The sequence below is a fragment of the Dromiciops gliroides genome, chromosome 3 (assembly GCF_019393635.1).
Source record: "Dromiciops gliroides isolate mDroGli1 chromosome 3, mDroGli1.pri, whole genome shotgun sequence".
Lineage (NCBI taxonomy): Eukaryota > Metazoa > Chordata > Mammalia > Microbiotheria > Microbiotheriidae > Dromiciops > Dromiciops gliroides.
Window position 1 is genome coordinate 4,480,351 of NC_057863.1, and position 20,861 is coordinate 4,501,211.

The following is a 20,861-nucleotide window of genomic DNA, read 5'->3' on the forward strand; positions in this document are numbered from 1 at the left end:
CAGGATCAGAGAAGGTCTAGCTGATCATAGAAATGTAGGATGGTTAGAAATGCCCAGTGGCGCTAGAAAGATAGATTGAAGAGGGGTTGCATAGGGCTTTAAAAGCTAAACAAGATAATTTCTCTTTTATCCTAGAGTCAACTTGGAGCAGCTACTCAAGGTTCAGAATGTTCTGTGGGACTGGGTTCAAGAAACAAAGCCTACAAACCCCCAGCTGTGTGTTTCCCATTATTAGTAAGCCAGAGGACAAAATGAATTCAAATCAAAGATAGGTAATAAAATAGCCTTGGAAGATAAATATTTCCTCCCATAAACCTGGAGAACCCTCTCCTATACACACACACTCCATCAATAGGAAGAATGTAATGGATGCATTTAAAGAAACCATGGAAAGAGGAACACCAAGGGCACATATATACAATATGTGGCCAGGGATCACACACGGAGGGGTGACTCCCTCCATCGCTTCATAATTGATAGCTTTTGGTGACCTCATGCTGTTCCGTCTGGGCCTGATGCTCATGGTTCTTGGACCATGTGTTCTATCCACATGATGCGTAGTCACTGTTAGTAGCTATCAGACACGGCTCCACCCTGCTGATAGCTCCTAGGTTCCACTCGAGTGGACCTGAGGGTCTGTGTATTCCTCGCAGGAGTGGGTTCTGCCAGCCTCTAATGGTCTGAAGCCCTGCAGTTTTCCCAATTACAACTCTTTTAGGGAGCAAAAGCCGATTGGCCCCCACCCACAGCCCTGGGGATTTGACAACTGAAAGAGGCTACTCCCATTCACTCCTGCTACTTGTCTGTCAATAAAATGGGCCCAGCTTGAGCCAATAGCTTTGTTAATGGTCACCCTCTCTGACCCAGTATTCCACTTGCTCCTGCTGCTCGTGTCTTCACAGATCTCTGGGCACTGCAAAGTCAAGGATACAGGAAGGAAACATGAACACATGTAGGGCTGCCAGGGACCTAGGCTCAAGTTCCCTTAGGTGTCCCCCCTTACCCATCTGCACTAGGGTCACTTCTTACTACAAGGCTGTAAGCTGAATCTCCTTCTAACAGATCCAGCCCTCACTGTGATGTTGCTGGTGAGACATGAGTGCACTGGGAGGCCCTGTGATTTTCCATGTCATTCTAAAATGTCAAATCATTTCAAGGCTAGATCACTACATTGTGTAACGCAGCCATGGAGTTTGTCATCTCCCAAAGCTCAAGTTGCCGTGTCCTTGGGGTTCCTAGAAGTTTCCAGGGAAGTTCTGAATGCATGCTCCCTGAGGTTCCCCCATAGGTTCATTTGGTCTTGCTCTGCTATAATAATAATAATAATAAACATCAATATTAATAATAATTAATAACAAACTATTATTTACTACTGAAATGCATATACCATAATGGTACCATTACAATATGTATGATACAGCAAAATAAAAAAGATGATGGTATCAATACAAGTTCTTGACCTCTATCTTGTTTCTGTTGTAGCCAACTCTTCATGGCCCCATTTGGGGTTTTCTTGGCAAAGACACTGGAGTGGTTCACCTTTCCCTTCTCTAGCTCTTCTTACAGATGAGGAAACTGAGGCAAACAGGGTTAAGTGATTTGCCCAAGGTCACACAGCTAATAAGTGTCTGAGACCAGATCTTAGATTTAAATTCAGGTCTTTCTGACTTCAGGCCTGGCACCATCTACCTGCTCTGTTTTTACTGCACTTCTCCACAATTTTCTCTTAGTCACAAAAGTTATCTTTGTTTAAAAATATACCCTATTTGTAGTTAGATATAGAATGGCCTTCCATGATGTGAGAGGGGAGCTCGGAAAAGCCCCCTCCCCTCCACACATTGTGAGGGCACTTGGAGCCCCATGGCAGACTGTGTGGCCACAGTCTGCCCTAGCACCTCCCTGGCATACCTGCTGCCTGGCTACATCTCTGCACAGTAAGTGCACTGGGGAATGACAGGAGGGAGCCTAGTGGCTCGAAGCCCGCTGAGGAATTGTCCCACTCTCTATTCTACTCAATGGATGACAAATCCCCAAAGGCCTCCAGGGGACCATTTCTCAGTGTCCCTCTGCTGGAGAAGCCCGTGCCAAGCAATCTCTTGGTGGGTGAGTTACAGCGACAGTTGTAGGCAGCTGGCTGATGTCTGCAAGAGGGGGGCAACCAGAGGGCTGATCAGCTTCCTGGACCATCCTATCATTCTTGTGCTGACCCCAAGGTCACTGAGCTGACATTTTGATCCCCCTAAATCACTGTGAGCAAAGAGCTGCTGGTGCTAGGGCAGGGACACAGAGGGCCAAGTTCAAAGCCTCTCCCTAAGGAAATCACTAGTTTGGAACAGCCTCGTGGCTGCAGAAACAAACCTTCGTCAGTCAGCTCACAGATGCATGGTAGCCATCCCCAAGGGAATCGTGCTGAGAAGTGGTAATAAATAACTCAGCATATCTGGTCACTGCTACTGAACAGAACAAAGCTCAGTCAATGGCCTGTGGACTCATAATAGGTGACAATGCTTTATTAGAAATAACAGTGAACATCAACAAACTAAATTTGTTTTGTACTCCTCTATATTCTAATTAACCACTTTCAACATAAGAGAGTCATCTTCTCTATGAGCTTGACTCTTCAACTAATCTCCTGTATCTCTAATCAACATAAGAGAGGCAGTGTTGCCTTGTAGGTAGAGGTTTGGCTTTGGAAACAGGTAGACCTGGGTTCAAATTCTATCTTTTCCATATGCTCTGTGTGACCCTGGGCAAGTCACTCACCATGTCCATGACCCAGACAATTCTCCAAGACTATAATTTGTGAGAAGGTGCCAACACAAAATGGTAGAAATGTTCTCATATGGTATTTTTCTACAGCAATGAAATCACAGATCCAGTCCCTCCCTCCTGTCCCTTAATTTCATTATATAAAAGATAAGAATTCTTCAGTCCCTCTAAGACAGGGGCACCAACCCCATGGAGTCCTGTTCCTATAGAGCCCAAACCAGATGAAAATGTGATTGGGACCTAGTTAACAAGATAAATACAATGGAGCCTAGATGACATTCCATTTTAAATCAACTCAGTAAGGGACTTGCAGGGATCCTTGCATATGGATCAGTGGCTCCCATTTCTGTTTTAGTCAGATGCCAGTGCTCTATGTCACTGTCAGGTTTCATCATTCATTCCCATTCACTTTTCATCATATGGTTATAGTTAGTGGGGATCCCATTCTTCTGGAAGTTTTTTATTCATCATTATTACACAAAAGTCTTTCATATTTCCTTGTACTCCTCATACTATCTGATCTGAATTGTACTAGAGGATTCCATTCTCTTCATTCACCAACTGCTGTTGGGCATCTAGGTTGTTCTTTGTTACTTTATTGTTGCAAATAATGCTTCTATGAAAATCTTTGAAGTTATAGGTCCTTTTTGTGTTAACATATGAGTATTTGGGTATTTTCGTGATGAAATAATCTGATCAATGGGATGGTTATTTTATAATTTGCCTTATTTATCACCAGATTACCAATTTTTAATGTTTGCAAGTCCACCAGAAATGAATGCGTATATGTGTTTATCCACAATCACACCAATATTCAGTGTCATCACTTCTGATTTATTTGGGCACCAATTAGCCACAGTTTGTGTTTCCACTTTGGAAAACTGTCTATTTATATTAATTGAGTTAGAGGGTAGATGTGGTATAGTGGCTGTCATGTGGGGACGACCTAGATTCAAATCCTGCTTCTTCCATTTACTACTGGGTGACTTTGGATGAACCATTTAACCTCCCTGAGCCCCAGGTGCCTCATTTCTAAAGACATATCCCAAAATAGCTACTTCTTCATAGGGTAGCCATTATGAAAAATCAAATAAAAACTTGTGTTATCAGAATGCTTTGTCAGCCCTAAAACTCTGGGAAAGTGTGAATCATGTTTAGTTGTTTTTCAGTCGTGTCTTACTCTTCATGATCTCATTTGGAGTTTTCTTAGCAAAGATGCAAACATCTTTTGAGGGGTCCTTAAAATTTACAAAGGTCATTTCAAGGCTACAATGGGTAAAGAAATAAGCACTAAATATGATTCACACCAAGAACAACTAGATAGCATAGTGGATAGAATATCTTCATGATTTCAAATCTGGCCTTTGACACTTACTAGCTGTGTGACCCTGGACAAGTCTCAGTTTCTTCATCTGTAAAATTAGCTTATTTCTTTACCCATTGTAGCCTTGAAATGACCTTTGTAAATTTTAAGGACCCTTCAAAGGATGTTTTCTTCTTGATCTTAATATCTTAGATCTAAGGCCAAAGGGAACCTTAGAGACTCTATAGTCTGATCTCATTTTACATATGAGGAAACTGAGGCCTTGGGAGTCAAGTGACTTTTTTGAGGCCACACAGAAAGGATCATAGCTGTAGAGCATAAAGTGACCTCAGAGGCCATCTGGTCCATTCCCAATTTTCAGATGAGAAAACAGGCTCAGAGACATCTAATGCTTTTATTTCAGAGTCCCACAAGGAGTAATCAGCACAACCAGGATTTGAAGCAAGGTCCCTTTGGCTCCAGTCATTGAAGTTTCTTCCGGACCCTTCTACATTTTCCCATGAGGCTCCATAAGTATTGTTGCCATGGAGAGGCAGCACATTGGACCAGCCAAACCAATGCAAGTGAGCGCACCATATGTTTGCTGATTATTCATATTTCATGCCACCTTTTGATAAGGAGGAAGATTCAATGAGCGAGTGCCTCCATGTGTAACAGTCCGAGTTTCTGGAAACTGTTTTATTTTAAAGATCTCTTCCTTTGCTATCAACTCACTGACCTCTCCAGTGTGCCTGCCGCCCACACACCACAGTCTTTCAAGTCCATTTGCACACAACATAACCCTGGGCGTTGGGGTGAAAGCTATGCCAACCATCCCCGCATTTCTTTGCTGAAACTTACATGTTTTTTGAACCTGTGTTTTGTCTGAACTCATGCAGATTTAGGGCCAATTCAATTTGGCAATTGATTCTTGATAATCTTAGGAAATCCTGCCCAATAGAGATAAGTGACAACCTGATGGGCTGGGAGGGCCCCTTCTCTTGCCCAGTATTTCCTAAGCAGTCGGGCTTGCTGAGAAATCTGTCATTGTCACAAATAGCAAGTCACTCCCTATGGACTGCCCCAGTCTCATTATGGGGTGCCATCTTCTAGTTCAGATACATTACTGTTGCCAGATTTACAGACAGTGCAGCCGGCATCACCAGAAGAGCAAGATAGATGCACTTTATCTTGATTTATAGGGAAAACATGATTTGTGCTTAGAAAGACCGTGACAGTGGCCTGCAGCCAACCCTGGAAGCCTGGGGAGAGTGTTTCTCCTCCATGGATCCTTAAACAAAAAACCAAATAGTCAGGAAATTCTATGGCAGCTACTCAAAGAAACCAATAGGGAAAGATCTACCAGGTTCTCACAGTCCCTCTTGGCCTTGGGGAAGCTGACAGTGGTACAGCCGGACAATAAAGTCTGGAACTTGGTCCCTCCTAATGAATAGCCTCCAACATTTCATTCTGTGGGGGAGAGGAAGGAATATCATTGATTGAAAGCTCCCTCTTCTCCATAATGATATATCCCAACTCACCTTAACATCATCTTCCACGCTCTCCTTTTTTGCTCTACTTTCAGGTGAGTTGTTGCTTCCTCCAGACTTCAGCCTTTTACTCATGCCCATTCTCTCCTGTTGTCTTCTCTGTGAGCTTGACTCTTCATCCCATCCCCTGTGTCTCTAATCAACCTCTTCGTACCCACCAGTTCCTTCTCAGCTAACTACAAGCCCTCCTTCACCACGCTCCTTCTAAACCAAATGTGCACCACCACCAAAAACACAAAAAGCAAAATCTTGGCTTGATCCTACAATCTCCTCCAGCTATCAACCTGTACCTTCTCTCCCATTCAAAGATAAACTCTTGGTCAAAGCTTGCTATACATATTGCTTCTGTTTTCTTACCTCTGACACAATTCTCAAGCTTTTTGATCTGACCTTTCAGCTGCACCAAACTGAAACTTTTCTCTCCAAGCTTACAAATGATTAAGTAACCACCAGATCTGATTCTCTTCATTCAGTCCTCATCTTCATTACTCTCTGTAGAATTTGACCTTTTTGACCACTGCTCCATATTCAACATTCTCTCATTCCTGGATTTTCATGAAGCTGGCCTCTCCCCTTCTCCCCCTACTTCTCCGATTGCTCTCTTAATCTCCTTTGCAGGATCGTCACTTCTTGTTCTACCCCCTCCCCACCAAACTGTGCCCTATTATCTTTCCTCTGGTGATCTCATTAGCTTCCATGGGTTTAATTATTCTATTGATTCAGATAACTTTTGGCTCTATATAAGCTGTCCCAGTCTCTGCCAGGACTGCATCACCAAGTGCCTGTTGGACTTTTAAAACTGAACATCTTGTAGACATCTACAACTTAACTTGGTTAAATTAGAATACATAATTTTTTCCCCAAAACACTTTCTTCTCATCAAAGGTCCTACCCTCCTAGTCACTTTGGTCCTCAACTCAAAAATCATCCTTGACTTCTCTTTCACCCTTCACATACATTCAATTACCAAGTCCTGTCAATTCTACCTCCATGATGTATCTTTTTAAAAAATTCACTTTTATTTTCTCAGCTCCAAATTGTCTATTACCTCCCCTTTCCCTCCATTGAAAATGTAATAAAAACAAAACCCACTACAAACATGTATAGCCCACATTCACCATGAATAAAAAGGGAATATGCCTCAATCAGCACTGAGTCCGTGACTTCTCTATGGAGGCGAGTGGCATGCTTCATCCCGAGACCTCCACAACTGTGGCTGGTCATTGTGTTGATTAGAAGTTCTAAGTTCCTCAAAGTTGCTTTTCTTTACAGTATGGTTATTACTGTATCAAGTGCTCTCCCGGTTTGGCTCACTTCATTTTGCAACAGTTTACGAGACCACCCCTTTCATCATTTCTTTCTCTTTGCTATAACTTACAACCATCCCTTTCTCTTCACAGCAACCACCCAAGCTAGGCTATTGCCTCTCAGTTTGACTATTGAAATCACCTTCCATTTGGTTTTGAAATCTCTCATTTTTCCCACCTCCAACCCATTCTCAACTCAGCTGTCTGATATTCCTCAAGCACAGCTCTGACCAGCAGCTCACTACCCTTCCCCAGAAGTTCTTGGGGGTCTCTCTATCCTCTAGCATAAAATACCAGCTCTTTTGCTTGGCTACAGGCTCTTTCACAGCTTATTATACATTTCTTCCCTTTAGGTCCCAGAAAATCTGACCTTTTGCTCACATTCCCATCTCTGGGCATTCCCATTCCCATGCCTATTATGTTCTCCTTTTCTCCTAGATCCCTAACCTTGTTTTGAAACCTGGTTCAAATGTCGCATTGTTTAGGAAGCCTATCTGTGGTCCCTGAGGCCAATGACCTCCTTTGAAAATTGTTTTACACAGTGTTGTTCATCAGTATTGTACCTCAATTTCACGATGGCATGCTTGCCTGGGTTTTGGATAATGGACAGAGATCTCAGGCTTTTCCAGTCACCAATGGAGTGAAACGGGGTTGTGCACTTGCTCCCATGCTTCTTAGCCTGATGCTTTTAGCCATGTTGTCAAATACCTCCAACAAAGACCAACACGACATCAGGATCAGCTGCCATACTGATGGTATGAAAAGGCTACAAGCCAAGACTAAAGTGGAGGGAGTGTTTGTCCATGATTTTTTGTTTGCAGATGATTGTGCACTCCATGCAGCCTCTGTAGCTGAGATGCAACAAAGTATGACTAATTCTTTGGTGCTTTTGATCATTTTGGCCTAACAATTAACACCTAGAAAACACAGGTGCTCTGCCAGCCAGCACTGCACCGTTGTATGTGGAACCATCAGTTACAGCAAATGGACAAGTTTTGAATACTGTGGAGAAGTTCACTTCCCTCTCTACTCTTCAGGGATGGAAACGTTGATGAGGTTGATGCACACGTTGCTAGAGAGAACTCAGCGTTTGGGAGGCTCCAAAGGAAAGTGTGGGAGGGAAGAGGCATTAGACTGACTACCAAATTGAAGGTCTACAGAGCCATTATAAAACCTGGACCATGCGCCATGCCAGGAAACTGAGTTACTTCCATTTGAATTGTCTTAGGAAGATTCTGAAGCTTACCTGGCAACAAGACACCAGACAGTGAGGTCCTCTCTTGAGCCAAACTGTCAGGCATTCAAACTCTACTGCAGAGAGCACAACTCCATTGGTCTGGCCTCCTTGTTGGAATGCCAAATGTACACTTGCCTAAAAGCCTATTTTATGGAGAACTCACAGAAGGAAGCACTCACATGGTGGTCAGAAAAGGACTCTCAAGGTCTCTCTTAAGAACTTTGGAACGGATTGCATAACGTGGGAGACACTGGCACAGGGCCTCTCAGCGTGGCAAGCCCTCCTCAGAGAAGGTGCTGTGCTCTATGAACAAAGTAGAATTGAAATAGATCAAAAGAAACAGGAGATCCACCCCACATGTTCACTTGGATTATTGGTGTCCAGCCTATGGTAGAACATTCTAACCTTGTATCAGTCTGCTCAGTCACAGTCGGACACACTGTAACTTGATTCTAACATAGTGATGTCATTTTGGTCCTCTTTGAGAATGAAGGAAAACTACCAACCAACATGCATTGTGTATTGTTTATCTGGCTTCTTGTGGTTTCCTATGGGTAGAATGTAAACTCCGTGAGAGCAGGGACTCACCCTATCTTCAGCACCTAGTGTAGCCCAGTGCTCGCACACAGCAAACACTTCATCACTGGTTGTTGATCATCAGTCCTCTGGAATCCCAGCTGGTTACTGCAGTACTTAAAGAGGTGTTGATCTAGACATTCAGAATGAGACCATTTTGAACAGAATGTATTTTCCTTGATTGTGTACCTGTTAAAAGTATGAGCTTTTTGTTTTGTTTCTCCCCAGCTGATGCAGAAGAGTATGAAGGAGAGAAAGTAAATACCTGTTACTTTAAAAAAATACTCTTTTAAAAAGATTGTTGATTTAATGGGTAAATGAGGGACCAGAAAAGAGTGAAATCCGGTCTTGGGGGATTAGGAATCCAGTTCTGAGTGGCACGTGGACCGTTTTGATAGAGAATTCAACCAAGTCCCAGGTCTCCCAAGGCTACTTGAACCTCTTCCCAATGGAAACGTGGGGTCAAAACATGAGATGAGATGGAAAAGAACTTTAGAAGTCTAGTTGATTTATGGAGAATTGTATTTTCAATTCCTTTTTTCTGAGAATACCAAGACTGCTCCCAAAATGTCCACCACAGTTCTCCTCCCCAGTCTTTGTCTCTTCCCTTCCCTGCTCTCCTCTCATCAAAGAGGATTGTGTCAATTCTCCTCTCCTCCCTCATCTCAAAGAAGAGGTGTGGTGATAAGGAGGCATTAGGGAGACAGGTGTGAATCAACTACTCAAGGTGTAACTGGCATCGTGAGTGCTTCAGTACAGTGCCTCTGCTCAGTACTGTGTTTGTGACTGACACCCATTTTCCCCTCACACCCCCAGGAACCAAGCCCCACCAGTTCTTGGCTCCTTTGCCTTCACTAAAGGGGATACCAATCTTGCCTGACCAATTTCAACACTTGGCCTGAAAGCCTAAAAGGGGAACGTGAACAAAAAGTTGACTACTTAACTACCTCAAGGGTGGATCTGATTGGCTAGATTTCAGGAGGAAAGAAATAGGGCTCCTGTCAAGAACCAAAGGTGAAAGGAATATACTTGTTTCTCAAAGGTACTCTCTCTCCTCTCCCTCCTTTTCTCCCCCACTCCCTCTCTCCTCTCCCCCCTCCTTTTCTCCCCTCCTCTCTTCTCTCCCTCTTCCTATTATCCCTCTCCCCCTATCTCTTCCCTTTTAATTAGGAAAGACTTCCTCTCAGCCTTCCCATAGCAATTTATTTTTTACCTCTCAAACCGTAGTAGTGCATTTATCTGATTTGTGTCTTATCCAACCCCCTGCTTGATTGAATTCTATGAGGGCAGGGACTGGTGTCATCTAAACTTTACATCTTTCTCAGCTTCTAATAGGGTGTTCTGTACATGGTAAGCATTGAAAAAAATTGGCCTTGAATTCTTTATTCCTTTCTCTCCCCCTTTCCTCTTTCTTTGGGTTCAGTTTGCATGTTGTTGTATGTATCTATGTGGTCATCTGCAAGTTCCTCAAGGGCAGGGAGTGTGTGTGTGTGTCTATCGTCTATTATCTCTATACTTTTACATATACATACACACTACATATGTATATATAAATGGGTATGTATATATTTACACATGTATATATAAATGGGCATGTATATATTTACATGTATGTGTGTATATAAGGGCAGGGATTGTGTGTATACATACATTTATGTAAATATATACACATTTACATATATGCACTATATAGTGTGGATGTATATGTAAAAGTACACACATATATGCACAGTATATATATTATGTATATATACACATACACACACACACACACACTACATATGTCTATCTATCCATCCATCCATACATCTATCTGTATTTCCAGAGGCTGGCACAGTGTCTAGAACATGATTAATTCCTCCCTTTTTTCTCCTTCCTCTTCTCCTTCCTTCTCCCTTTCCTCTCCCCTACTTCAAAAATACAGTTTAAAGTGCCCAAACTAGAAAGACAAACAAAAGGATGGTCCCTCTAAGAGGCAGACAACTTTGCAAAGTTCACAAAAGAATCCTGACATTACTAGGCTAAAAACTGCTGGAAAATTTACCGTGCAATTTACACAGCAGGATACTCATTATCTTTTATTAATATGCTAACTTAAGGCCAAATAACAAAATAACATCTCAATCATAATGCCTTTTATCTCCTCATCTGACACGTTAATAACAGAGAGTAGCCCTTTGGGAGAAGAGAGTGGCAAGTAGAGATTAGAAAGATTTTAGAGATCAAACATTTCAGAAATCTACAAAGATGATTATGGGCATATTTTAAAGAACATGTGCCTTACTGTGCCCTATACACATGTTTAAATGACTATTTTAAAAAATACCTCAAAATTGCAGAATTCTCTTTGTTGTGAGGCTTCACTTGTTACAAGGGCTACGTCCCACATATGTTATGGGGGGGGGGTTGTGTGGATTGAAGGGAGGCAGAAGAATAACTCTAGTCTCTTTTCTACTAACTTTTTCCAAGGGAGACATTATTTCCTACCATTAGGTGAAGCAGGAAACTGGGGCCAGAAGCTAGCTCTTCTGGTCTCTTCAAAGAGAAGAGGTCCTGGGAAAAAATGTGACTATCTCTCCCTTAAATAATATTATAAGTGATTGATCAATTAAATATTATTTAATATGGCTTTTTCCCTCTCCTGCTGCTTGAGGAGCCGGCCGCCACCATGAATGACACTGTAACCATCAGAACCAGGAAGTTCATGACAAACAGACTTCTTCAGCGTAAACAGATGGTTATAGATGTCCTTCATCCTGGAAAGGCCACAGTGCCCAAGACTGAAATTCGAGAAAAACTGGCCAAGATGTACAAGACAACTCCAGATGTCATTTTTGTCTTTGGATTCAGAACCCATTTTGGTGGTGGCAAAACAACAGGCTTTGGCATGATTTATGATTCCCTTGATTATGCAAAGAAAAATGAACCAAAGCACAGACTTGCAAGGCATGGCCTGTATGAGAAGAAAAAGACGTCAAGAAAGCAGCGAAAGGAACGCAAGAACAGAATGAAGAAAGTCAGGGGTACTGCAAAGGCAAATGTTGGTGCTGGCAAAAAGAAGGAATAAAAGGCACTATGGAGGATGTTTATCCATGAAGATGTTTTTTCATCAGAGCATAAATAAACTATGTAAAAACTTCAAAAAAAAATATTATTTAATATGTCCCAAACTGAACTCATGATCTTTCCCCCTAAATCCTCCCCTCCTTCTACCTTTCATATTACTATCTATTCATATTACCATAGAGGGCAACACCAACTCCCCAGTTGCTCAGGCTCACAACCTAGTAGCCCTCATGAGGACTCCTCACTATTTCTCACCCTCCAGATCCAATATGGTGCCAAAGCCTGTCAATTTCATTTTTTCAGCATCTCCCAAATAAAGCCCCTTCTCTCCTCTGACACTGCCCCCAGCCTAGTGCAGCCACTTATTGTCTCACACCTGGAGTACTGCAATAGCTGCTGGGGAGAGGGGAGGGTCTGCCTGCCCCAAGGCTCTCCCCACTCCAGTCCATCTTCCATTCAGCCACCAAAGTGAATTTCCTAAAGTGCAGGTTCAATCATATTACCCTCCCCCCTCCCATTTAATAAACTCCACTGACTCCCTTTTGCCTCGGGATCAAATACTAAATGGTCAGGGGCAGCTAGGTGGCACAGTGGATAGAGCACTGGCCCTGGAGTTAGGAGGACCTGAGTTCAAATCCGACCTCAGACACTTAACACTTACTGGCTATGTGACCCTGGTCAAGTCATTTAACCCCAACTGCCTCACCAAAACAACAACAACAACAACAATAACAACCAAATACTAAATGGTCCATTCAAATGGGCATTCAAAGCCCTTCATCACCTGATCCCCTCCTACCTTTCCCGTCTTCTTACACCCTAATTCCTGACTCTTCTGTACAGTGGCCCCAGGGCCTCCCAGCTATTCCATGACAAGATGCTTCATCTCTAGGATCTGAGCAGTGTTTCTGGTTGTCTCTCATGCCTAGAGTACCCTCCCTCTTCAGTTGGGTCTACTGACTTTTGGGTGCTTCTAAGTCCCAGCCAAATCCCATCTTTCACTAGAAGCTTTCCATAATCCTTCTTGATTCTAGTGCCTTCCCTCTGTTAATTATTTCCTATTTAACATATATGTGTGTGTATATCTATATGTGTTTGCATGAACACACAAATGCATATGAGTATATATGATGTGTATACACATGTGCACTTATGTGTATGCACACATTGTGCATATATACATACACACATGTATCTGCACGTTGTGTACATGTATCTCTATCATGTGGTATGTATATGTCATTGTGTACTTGTATGCCTTCTATACACATAAATGTGCATATATCACATGTGTATGTCTCATTTGTACACGTTTGTTTGCTTGTTGTCTCCCCAGTTAGATTCTAAGTTCTTTGAGGGGCTGGGATTATCTTTTGCCTCTTTTTGTACTACAGAGCTTAGTACAATGCCTGACACAAAGGAGGCACAATAAAAGTTGATTGATTGATTGGTCTAGGGTTCATAACTTTTGATAACTGTTCCAATATTGGTGGTGGGGAAGCAGGACCCCAAGTTTTATATTTAAAGCTTGATTCTCCTCTTACAATAAACACAAATAGCACTTTGCCAAGAAACTCCCTTATCCAAAGTGGTAGCAAACAGAAATCATAGCAGCCATACCTATGAGAAAATAGATCATATCAAAGCAAGAGAAGGAGCTTTCACATTGGGAGTAAGATAATTCAGTCCCACTGAGAGACAGTCCTGGGTCTGACCCAAGGGGAAATTCCCCTACATCTTGAGTGCAGCAAACTGAGGACAAGGACATATTGGAGACTGCCGGCTCCTCTCCTGCAGACTTCTTCCCAGAGCCTTTTACTTCAGACACCTGAAGTGCGGCTGCCATCTTACATCTTCCCCCTCAAAGCCAGAAGCCAGAAGTGCCCAAAGTGACCCGAAGAAAACTGGAGAGAATGAAGGGATATCCTCTCTCTCGCTCTCACCTACTCTGCCCTGCCCTTCACCCAGGCACAGGACAATGATCTCCACCAATAAGGAGAGAGCCCCACACCAATAGGCTTTGGGGCTCAGATTGAATTCCTCCCCTGGACCAAAACTCTTTGCAGTCCTTTGAACATATCAGCTCGGGAGAGTACCAAAGCGGTAAATAGTATTAAACACAATCATCAGTGCATTAAAACAATAAGGATGATTCCCTGGAATCCTAGGGAACTAACCTTAAGTACCATTGAAAGCATAATAGAGCAAAAGCCCATTAACAATATATGCCATAACCAGAGGGCCCCTTGAAAGGATTCCACAGTGACACAGTGACAAAGTTTCCTAACCACAGACAGGATATTTAACACAGGCACATGTCAAAAGTACATGCATCTCCATGGGACACAGCAATCAGCTGAAAGCAGTAAGCATGGTGTAGGAAGGAAGGGAAGCTAGCAAGCTGCAACCATCACACTCTCCATGTGTCTCTCTATAAAATACAACTTACGTGTAAGCATTAACAATATCCACAGACCAATAAGCAAAGAGACTTTGCATTGGTGTGAGCCCGGCAGAAAAGCTTACAGAATGAACATAACAGCAAAATAAGAACCAAGTCTATTCAGAAGCGCAGCATCCATTCACGTGATTCTAGGCAAGGCACATTTCACACGAGCCCTCTCCACCACGGTTGCCTAGAGACATGAGGAACTACAGCCTCGGGTTCACCTGTAACATCATAACTTACCTAGTTCTCCTGTTGACTGACCCTACACCTGAGCTAGTGATTGGTGTGGACTGACCATTAAGATCATTACTGACTTGAGCGTCTACACCTGGGCTGGCCGATGTGTCAGCTATTAGTTTACTCGAGCTCCCTGGGATGAATCTGTAGCTGAGGAGTCTCTGCTGCTCCTCTGAGCAGGGAAGGGCATGTTTCTGGGTTCAATTCTCCTGCCCTGGAAGAATACACGGTTTCCATCATTTTCAGGGCCATTTTCTCTGTCAGAAAGTCATTGGACAGCTGGTGGACAGTCCCTTTCCCTCAGCCTTTTCCTAGGTGAGTGTCCATCAGTTCTCTCTCCACCTACTTATTACAAAATCTGACTAACTCTCCTCTGGGCAACTGGTGCTTGTGGTGAATGGGTCTGCTGGGCCAATCCATTCTCCAGGGCTATTTTGTAAACAGGCAAGCTGCCCAGTCTTTCAAGTCCCTTGTATGGGCTGGCTTTCCATCAGTCAGCCAGCTTGTGTGTTCTCTGAATCCAAGGTTTCTCAACACTTTGGAATTAGAATGTTATTTGTGTCTCTAACACCTTTCGAATGGAAGCTCAGCTCATAGGCAGGCATCTCTCAGCTTCTCCTTTAATTGAGAGATGCACTGAGTGCAAGTATTAACGCCAATCCCTTCACAGAGGAGCCAAAATACAAGTTAACAGGGGCTGGGCTGGTTCTTGCCCAAACATGAATGAGTCTAGTGTAAAATATATGGAATCATTACTGGTGCGATTGGATTCATGGGCAAGAAATGAGAGGCCTTGACTTCCCTGGGGCTTTTGTTGTGGTCTCAGAGTTCCCAACATGTCTAACAGTGTGTGGCTAAACCATTCATGCTTCAGGCTCTTAGGGACTGCCAGAACCCCAGAGACTTTAGGCTTAACCAAAGATCTCTCCATCTCTCTGTCTCTCTCTCTCTGTTTCTGTCTCTGTCTCTGTCTGTCTCTCTCTTTGTCTCTCTGTCTCTCTCTTACTCTCACTTTCACTCTCACGCACTCTCTCCCTTTCCCCTAACTCTGCCCCTTCCTTTGTACAGGCACAGGGCATTGATAGATTTTTCTCCACTGATAAAGAGAAAATCCCATCCCAGTGGGCTTTGGGATGGAAGTTTCATAGTTAATAACACTGTAGATGTCTGTACATTGTACATGGGCATGTATTTGGACAGGTTTTTTTGTAAAACAAATGTTCGTAAGATAAATTGCACATTCCCTTTGACTTTCATTATATTGTTAGAAATGTATCCCTTGGGGGCAGCTAGGTGGCACAGTGGATAAAGCACTTTCTTTAGATCTCCTCCAACCCCAGTCAGTCCATTTTTGGAGCTAGACTATCTTGTTATGGTGCAATGGGAGGACAATTGAAACAATGACAGGGAAGGTGCCACTCAGTTACTTCATGCAATGGGGGAGATTGAGAAAGTGCTCCCATTCTCTCTAGGAGATGTGGATTGAGGATACCTCCCCCCAGTTTGATTAATTTTCCATAGAGGTTCATTAATTTGATCTGCCCTAGTCTGTGACTTTTGCCTACTTTGCTCCTGAGTCAAACGAGGTTCCGTGTCTGGGCCGGCACTCAAGCAATTGAGGCGCTTCCCTTCTTGAGGGAAGATGCTGATAGAATCCTAGAGGAGTTCTCTCCCACCTTTATCCATCAGGTCCCTGTAATTCCCTCTTATATCTTGGAGCGTCCCCTGAAAATCCTTCAGTCTGACGCATGCCTCAAGAAATGCCTGAAACGCTTCTGGAGATTTTGCATTTCCCTTTAGAGCAGCACAGAGATGAGATGGCTGTGCACGAACATCATGTAAGATTAAACAACTGCCTTCCCTGTGTGTCTTGGAGGCTTTGGGTCATCACTATAATACAGGGGGCTTGCATAATATTATAAGTGTGAAGATAAATGACTTCAGCTTTGTGGATTCTTCCAATGTCCAGGCATATTGGGATCCTGGTGTCCTACATTGAGTGACCTATAAGGGTTGTGACAGAAGCATTCACCACCCTGAAGCCAAGAAGGAGAGGAGCTCCGGTGTTCTGATGACAGGGAGCAGACCAGACTCTGTACCTGGGTCAGTACTCCAGTAGTACAGCCTTAGAGAACCCAAGGGGAGCTCCCTGCCCTGGCAAAGCAGCAGTCTACCAGAATGAACAAGGGACAGGAAGAGAGGAAATTGAACAATCTAATAATTATTCCTTACTGAGACCTGATGTAGGTAGCAACACTGAGAGAGGGTCCCAATCCTACCCCAGCCCCAAATCTGCCCAACTCATATGGATACAGATGCACACATTTATACACTAATACACGCACATGTATGTGCACTCAAAAGAAGCAGGGATACATTTATTTTTGGGGAGAGGGGCAATGGGGGTTAAGTGCCTTGTCCTGGGTCACACAGCTAGTAAGTGTCAAGTGTCTGAGGCTGGATTTGAACTCGGGTCCTACTGAATCCAGGGCCGGTGCCCTATCTACTGCACTACCTAGCTGCCCCCTGATCTGGAGGTTTTAATGTACCACCAGCTCAGTGAGATAGCAATGTATGAGATAGGACGGCCAAGAAGTGTTAATGGAATCTTGGGTTGCACTAAGAGTCTGAATCTCCAGAAATAGGGAGGTGATAATTCCAATACTCTGTTCCAGGTGGATGACTTTTGAATATGTTTTTACTTCTAGGCACCACATATTAGGAAGAATATCGAGAAGCTAGAGGACACCCGAAGGACTAGGATGGTGAGAGAACTCTACCCCATAATGTAGAGGGATCAGTTCCCGAAACGTAGAGGATGAGAGCAAGCGTTGATTAAGCACCCACTGTGCTAAGAGCTTTACAATATTATCTCCCTTAATTCCCACTACAACTCTTGTACTATTATTGCTACTATTGGCCCCATTTTACACTGGAGGAAGTCAAGGCAGACAGGTTAATAGTGACTTCCCCAGGGTCTCACAGTAGCTGTGCTGGGATTTGAAATCAGGCCTTCCTGACTCGGGCTTAGTGGCTCCTCTACCTGCATCTGGGAATGGTGAGTTTGAAGAGCAGAAGACCTAGGAGGAGGTCAAGGAGGGGGAAATGACAGCTGTCTTGGAGGATCTGAAGGGTGACTAAACTGTACTAGGCACCACGGATAGAAAAGGGAAAAAAGAAATAGTTCTTACCTTTAAGGAGCTTACATTCCATTGAACTGTCTCGAAAGGGTCTGTTTTCTAATTCACTAAAGCTTTTATCTGTGTTAGTTCCTTGTCCTCAGTAAGTCAGATGAAGACAGAATGTATTAGCTGAACTTCTGCATCTCACCATCCCAGGAGGTGATTAATGAATGCTGTAGGAATCATGGCCCTTAGCTCCACATGTAAGATTGGGGGCAACACTTCTCTACACTGAGTCTACGCTCATATGGGGACTGAGGAAGATCCATTGCTGCTCTAGAAAGAAAAAGTGAGGATACCTAACAGTTCTATGAGGGACCCCAGGTCAGCCTCTCGTTAGCATTCTGATGTTTTCTCAGGATCCCTGTATCCCATCCCTGGAGCAGACAAAGTTATTTACAGATGTGGGGAAGAAAGGGTGATCAATCATTGTCTAATCACCTTTTAAATGCTATGTAATTAGTGGCTTTTTAAGAAAGAAGATAAGGACAAAGAGGAAAACAAGGAGGAAAAGGAGTATGAGGAAAGGAAGGAGCAAGAAAAAGAAGAGGAGGAAGGTGGAGGAGGGGATGAAGCAGAAGAAGGGGAGGAGGAAGGAGCAGAGCAGCAAGTGAGGGGGGAGGTGAAGAAGGCAAAGAGGGGGAGAGGGAGAAACAGGAGGATGGGAGGAGGAGGAGAGAAAAGAGAAGAAGGTGAAGAAAGAGAGAAAGAGGAATCAGGCTTCTTGTTTTTCATGGCAGTTTCAGACATTGTCTCATTTTATCAACAGAACAACCCTATGGGGGAGGCAAGGCAGGTATTATCCAAATTCCACACAGGAGGGGAAAGACCAGGTTGGAGAAGTGATGCCCAACATCATGGGCCCCCTGACCCTTCATGCCATCCTCTGGACCTCCACTTTCATTCTTTTTAGGTCTTTATCGAATTTTATTCCCCCCCCAATTGCATGTAAAAACAATTTTAACATCCATTTTTAAAACCATGTTCCAAAGTCTCTTCCTCCCTCCCTGCCCATCCCCCACTCTTAAGAATGCAAGCAATTCAATATAAGCTATACAAGTATAGTCATACAAAACATTTCCACATTAGTCAGGTTGTGTAACAAAACAGACAAAAAAAGTAAGAAAAAGAAACAAAAAATATGCTTCAATTTGTATTCAGACACCATCAGTTCTTTTTCTGGAGATGGATTGCATTTTCATAAGTCCTTCAGAGATGTCTTGGATCATTGCATCCCAAGAATAACTAAATCATTCACAGCTGATCATCTTACAGTCTTGCTGTTACTTTATATACAGTACCTCTCACTTTGCATCAGCTCATATAAGTCTTCCCAGGTTTTTTCTGAAATCATCCTGCTCATCATTTCTTGTAGCACAACAGTGTTCCATCATGATCTCATGCCACAATTTGTTCAGCCATTCCCCAATTGATGGGCATCTCCTCAATTTCAAATTCTTTGCACCAGAAAAGGGCTGCCATAAACACATATATGGACCTCTACTTTCTAATCTACAGAATGTCCTCTGCAGGCCATTCCAACTGTATGCCTATGGCTTGATCATCTTAAGGATTTGGGATACTATCATGAAGAAGTGGAATAAAATTTATTCTGCTTTTCCTCACAGGAATGCGCCATGAGAGATGGACTGAAGTTTCATAGTAGATTGAGGTTAAATTCTTACCCTTACAGCACTCCAATGTGGCATGGGCTGCCTCTAGAGGTGTTGTGCTTCCCTTCCCTAGAGAAGGACTGGATTCTGGGAGACTGGGCATACATGAATGGGCATCCTGCCCCCTCATGGGAATGTTAGGGCCAATTCTTGTTCAAGTATGAGATGGACCAGATGTCATCTGTGGTTCCATCCAATTCTGAGACTCTCCAAGGGGAAATGCCTCTTGGTTGAGATTTTTGCCCACAAAAAGCCTACAGGATCATCCAAAGCAGTGAGGTTACCTCCAAAATGTATTCCAGGGAGCTGCGCTTTCCCCTGCCTGGCAACATCTTCCTCATCTGCTCCCAGGTGAACTTCAGGGTGGCTCTCATACAGGGCCTGACTGAGGATTGCCCCGCTCCCAGCAGTGGCATTGTGCCCAGTGGGGGCGCACTCAGGTTTCTGCCTGCTTCGTTCTCCATATCATCTTCTTTGAGCCTTCTACAGGTCTGGGAGGCAGGTACCGTAGGCAGGATTATCCACATGTTGCAAGAGAGGGAGGATCCCGAGAAGCAGAGAGACCAAGAGCCATGTTCATGACCACACAGCTCATGTGTTGGAGGGGAGGGAAATTTGAACATGTTTCTTCCTGACTCCAAGTGTAACCCTTATACCACCCTGACTCAATGCTAACAAATCCCCTTTCCCTACCACTGTGATGTGCACATAATGCCTTTCCCACAATGAGTGATCTTGGAGGTTCAGTATTACGGATACCACTTTTCCTTCTGTTACAGAAGAGGAAACCGAGGACCACAAAGGGCATGTGACTTTGCTGAGGTTACACAGAATCAGTGCCACCATTTGAACTATAGTCACCTGACTCCCGGACCAGCCTCTATTACTCCACCTGCACCCTACTTCTGTGGACCAAGTGCCGACAGCTGAGGCATCACCAGGGATCCCATCTTTGGACCTCCAAGGCTATGCCTGGTGACAACAATAACTGGTAAGCTTCCCGTCTCATAATTAGAGGTGTTTCATCCTCTCTGCTTCCCCAGTGATGTTGTCTTCCCTTCCCCCCCCCCTGGATTCCTATTGGGTGAGTCCAGCCTGGCCAAGGATAAAGAATTACTGGAACATGATGAAAGAGGACTCCTTAGGCTTCTTGGTTTCCCCCATGGGACCCTGGAATCATGGGGAATCTTTTGGACCACAAAATTTAAAGTTGCCCTTTGAAGTTGCTTCTGTCTCCATCTTCCCACACCCAGGAAGTTTCTAGACTTTGTTCTAGTCTCCATTGCCACATGAATGTCCCCTGAAGGACAGGTGCCTGACCAGGCTAATTCTCACTTCTTTGGCAAAAAGCTTCTTGGCCAGGAACTTTGCTGATCCTTTCTTTCTCTGCTTCATGCTATGCCCAGAGAATATATTTGATTTTGCTTTTAAAAATTTCTTCCAATAAAAGGGGCCATTAATGCTCTGTGTTCTTAATGCTTCCTTAAAATCGCACAATAAAAAGGAATCATT

At 43.6% G+C, this 20,861-nt stretch overlaps 1 protein-coding gene across 1 annotated transcript; it reads left to right on the forward strand.

The window, feature by feature from the left end:
• The first annotated feature begins 11,379 nt into the window (after nucleotides 1–11,379).
• On the forward strand, nucleotides 11,380–11,891 carry LOC122745569 (40S ribosomal protein S24). The gene has a single exon (XM_043990928.1). It carries the CDS (start codon nucleotides 11,411–11,413, stop codon nucleotides 11,807–11,809), a length of 399 nt encoding a protein of 132 aa, XP_043846863.1. The 5' UTR covers nucleotides 11,380–11,410; the 3' UTR covers nucleotides 11,810–11,891.
• The last annotated feature ends 8,970 nt before the right edge of the window (nucleotides 11,892–20,861 follow it).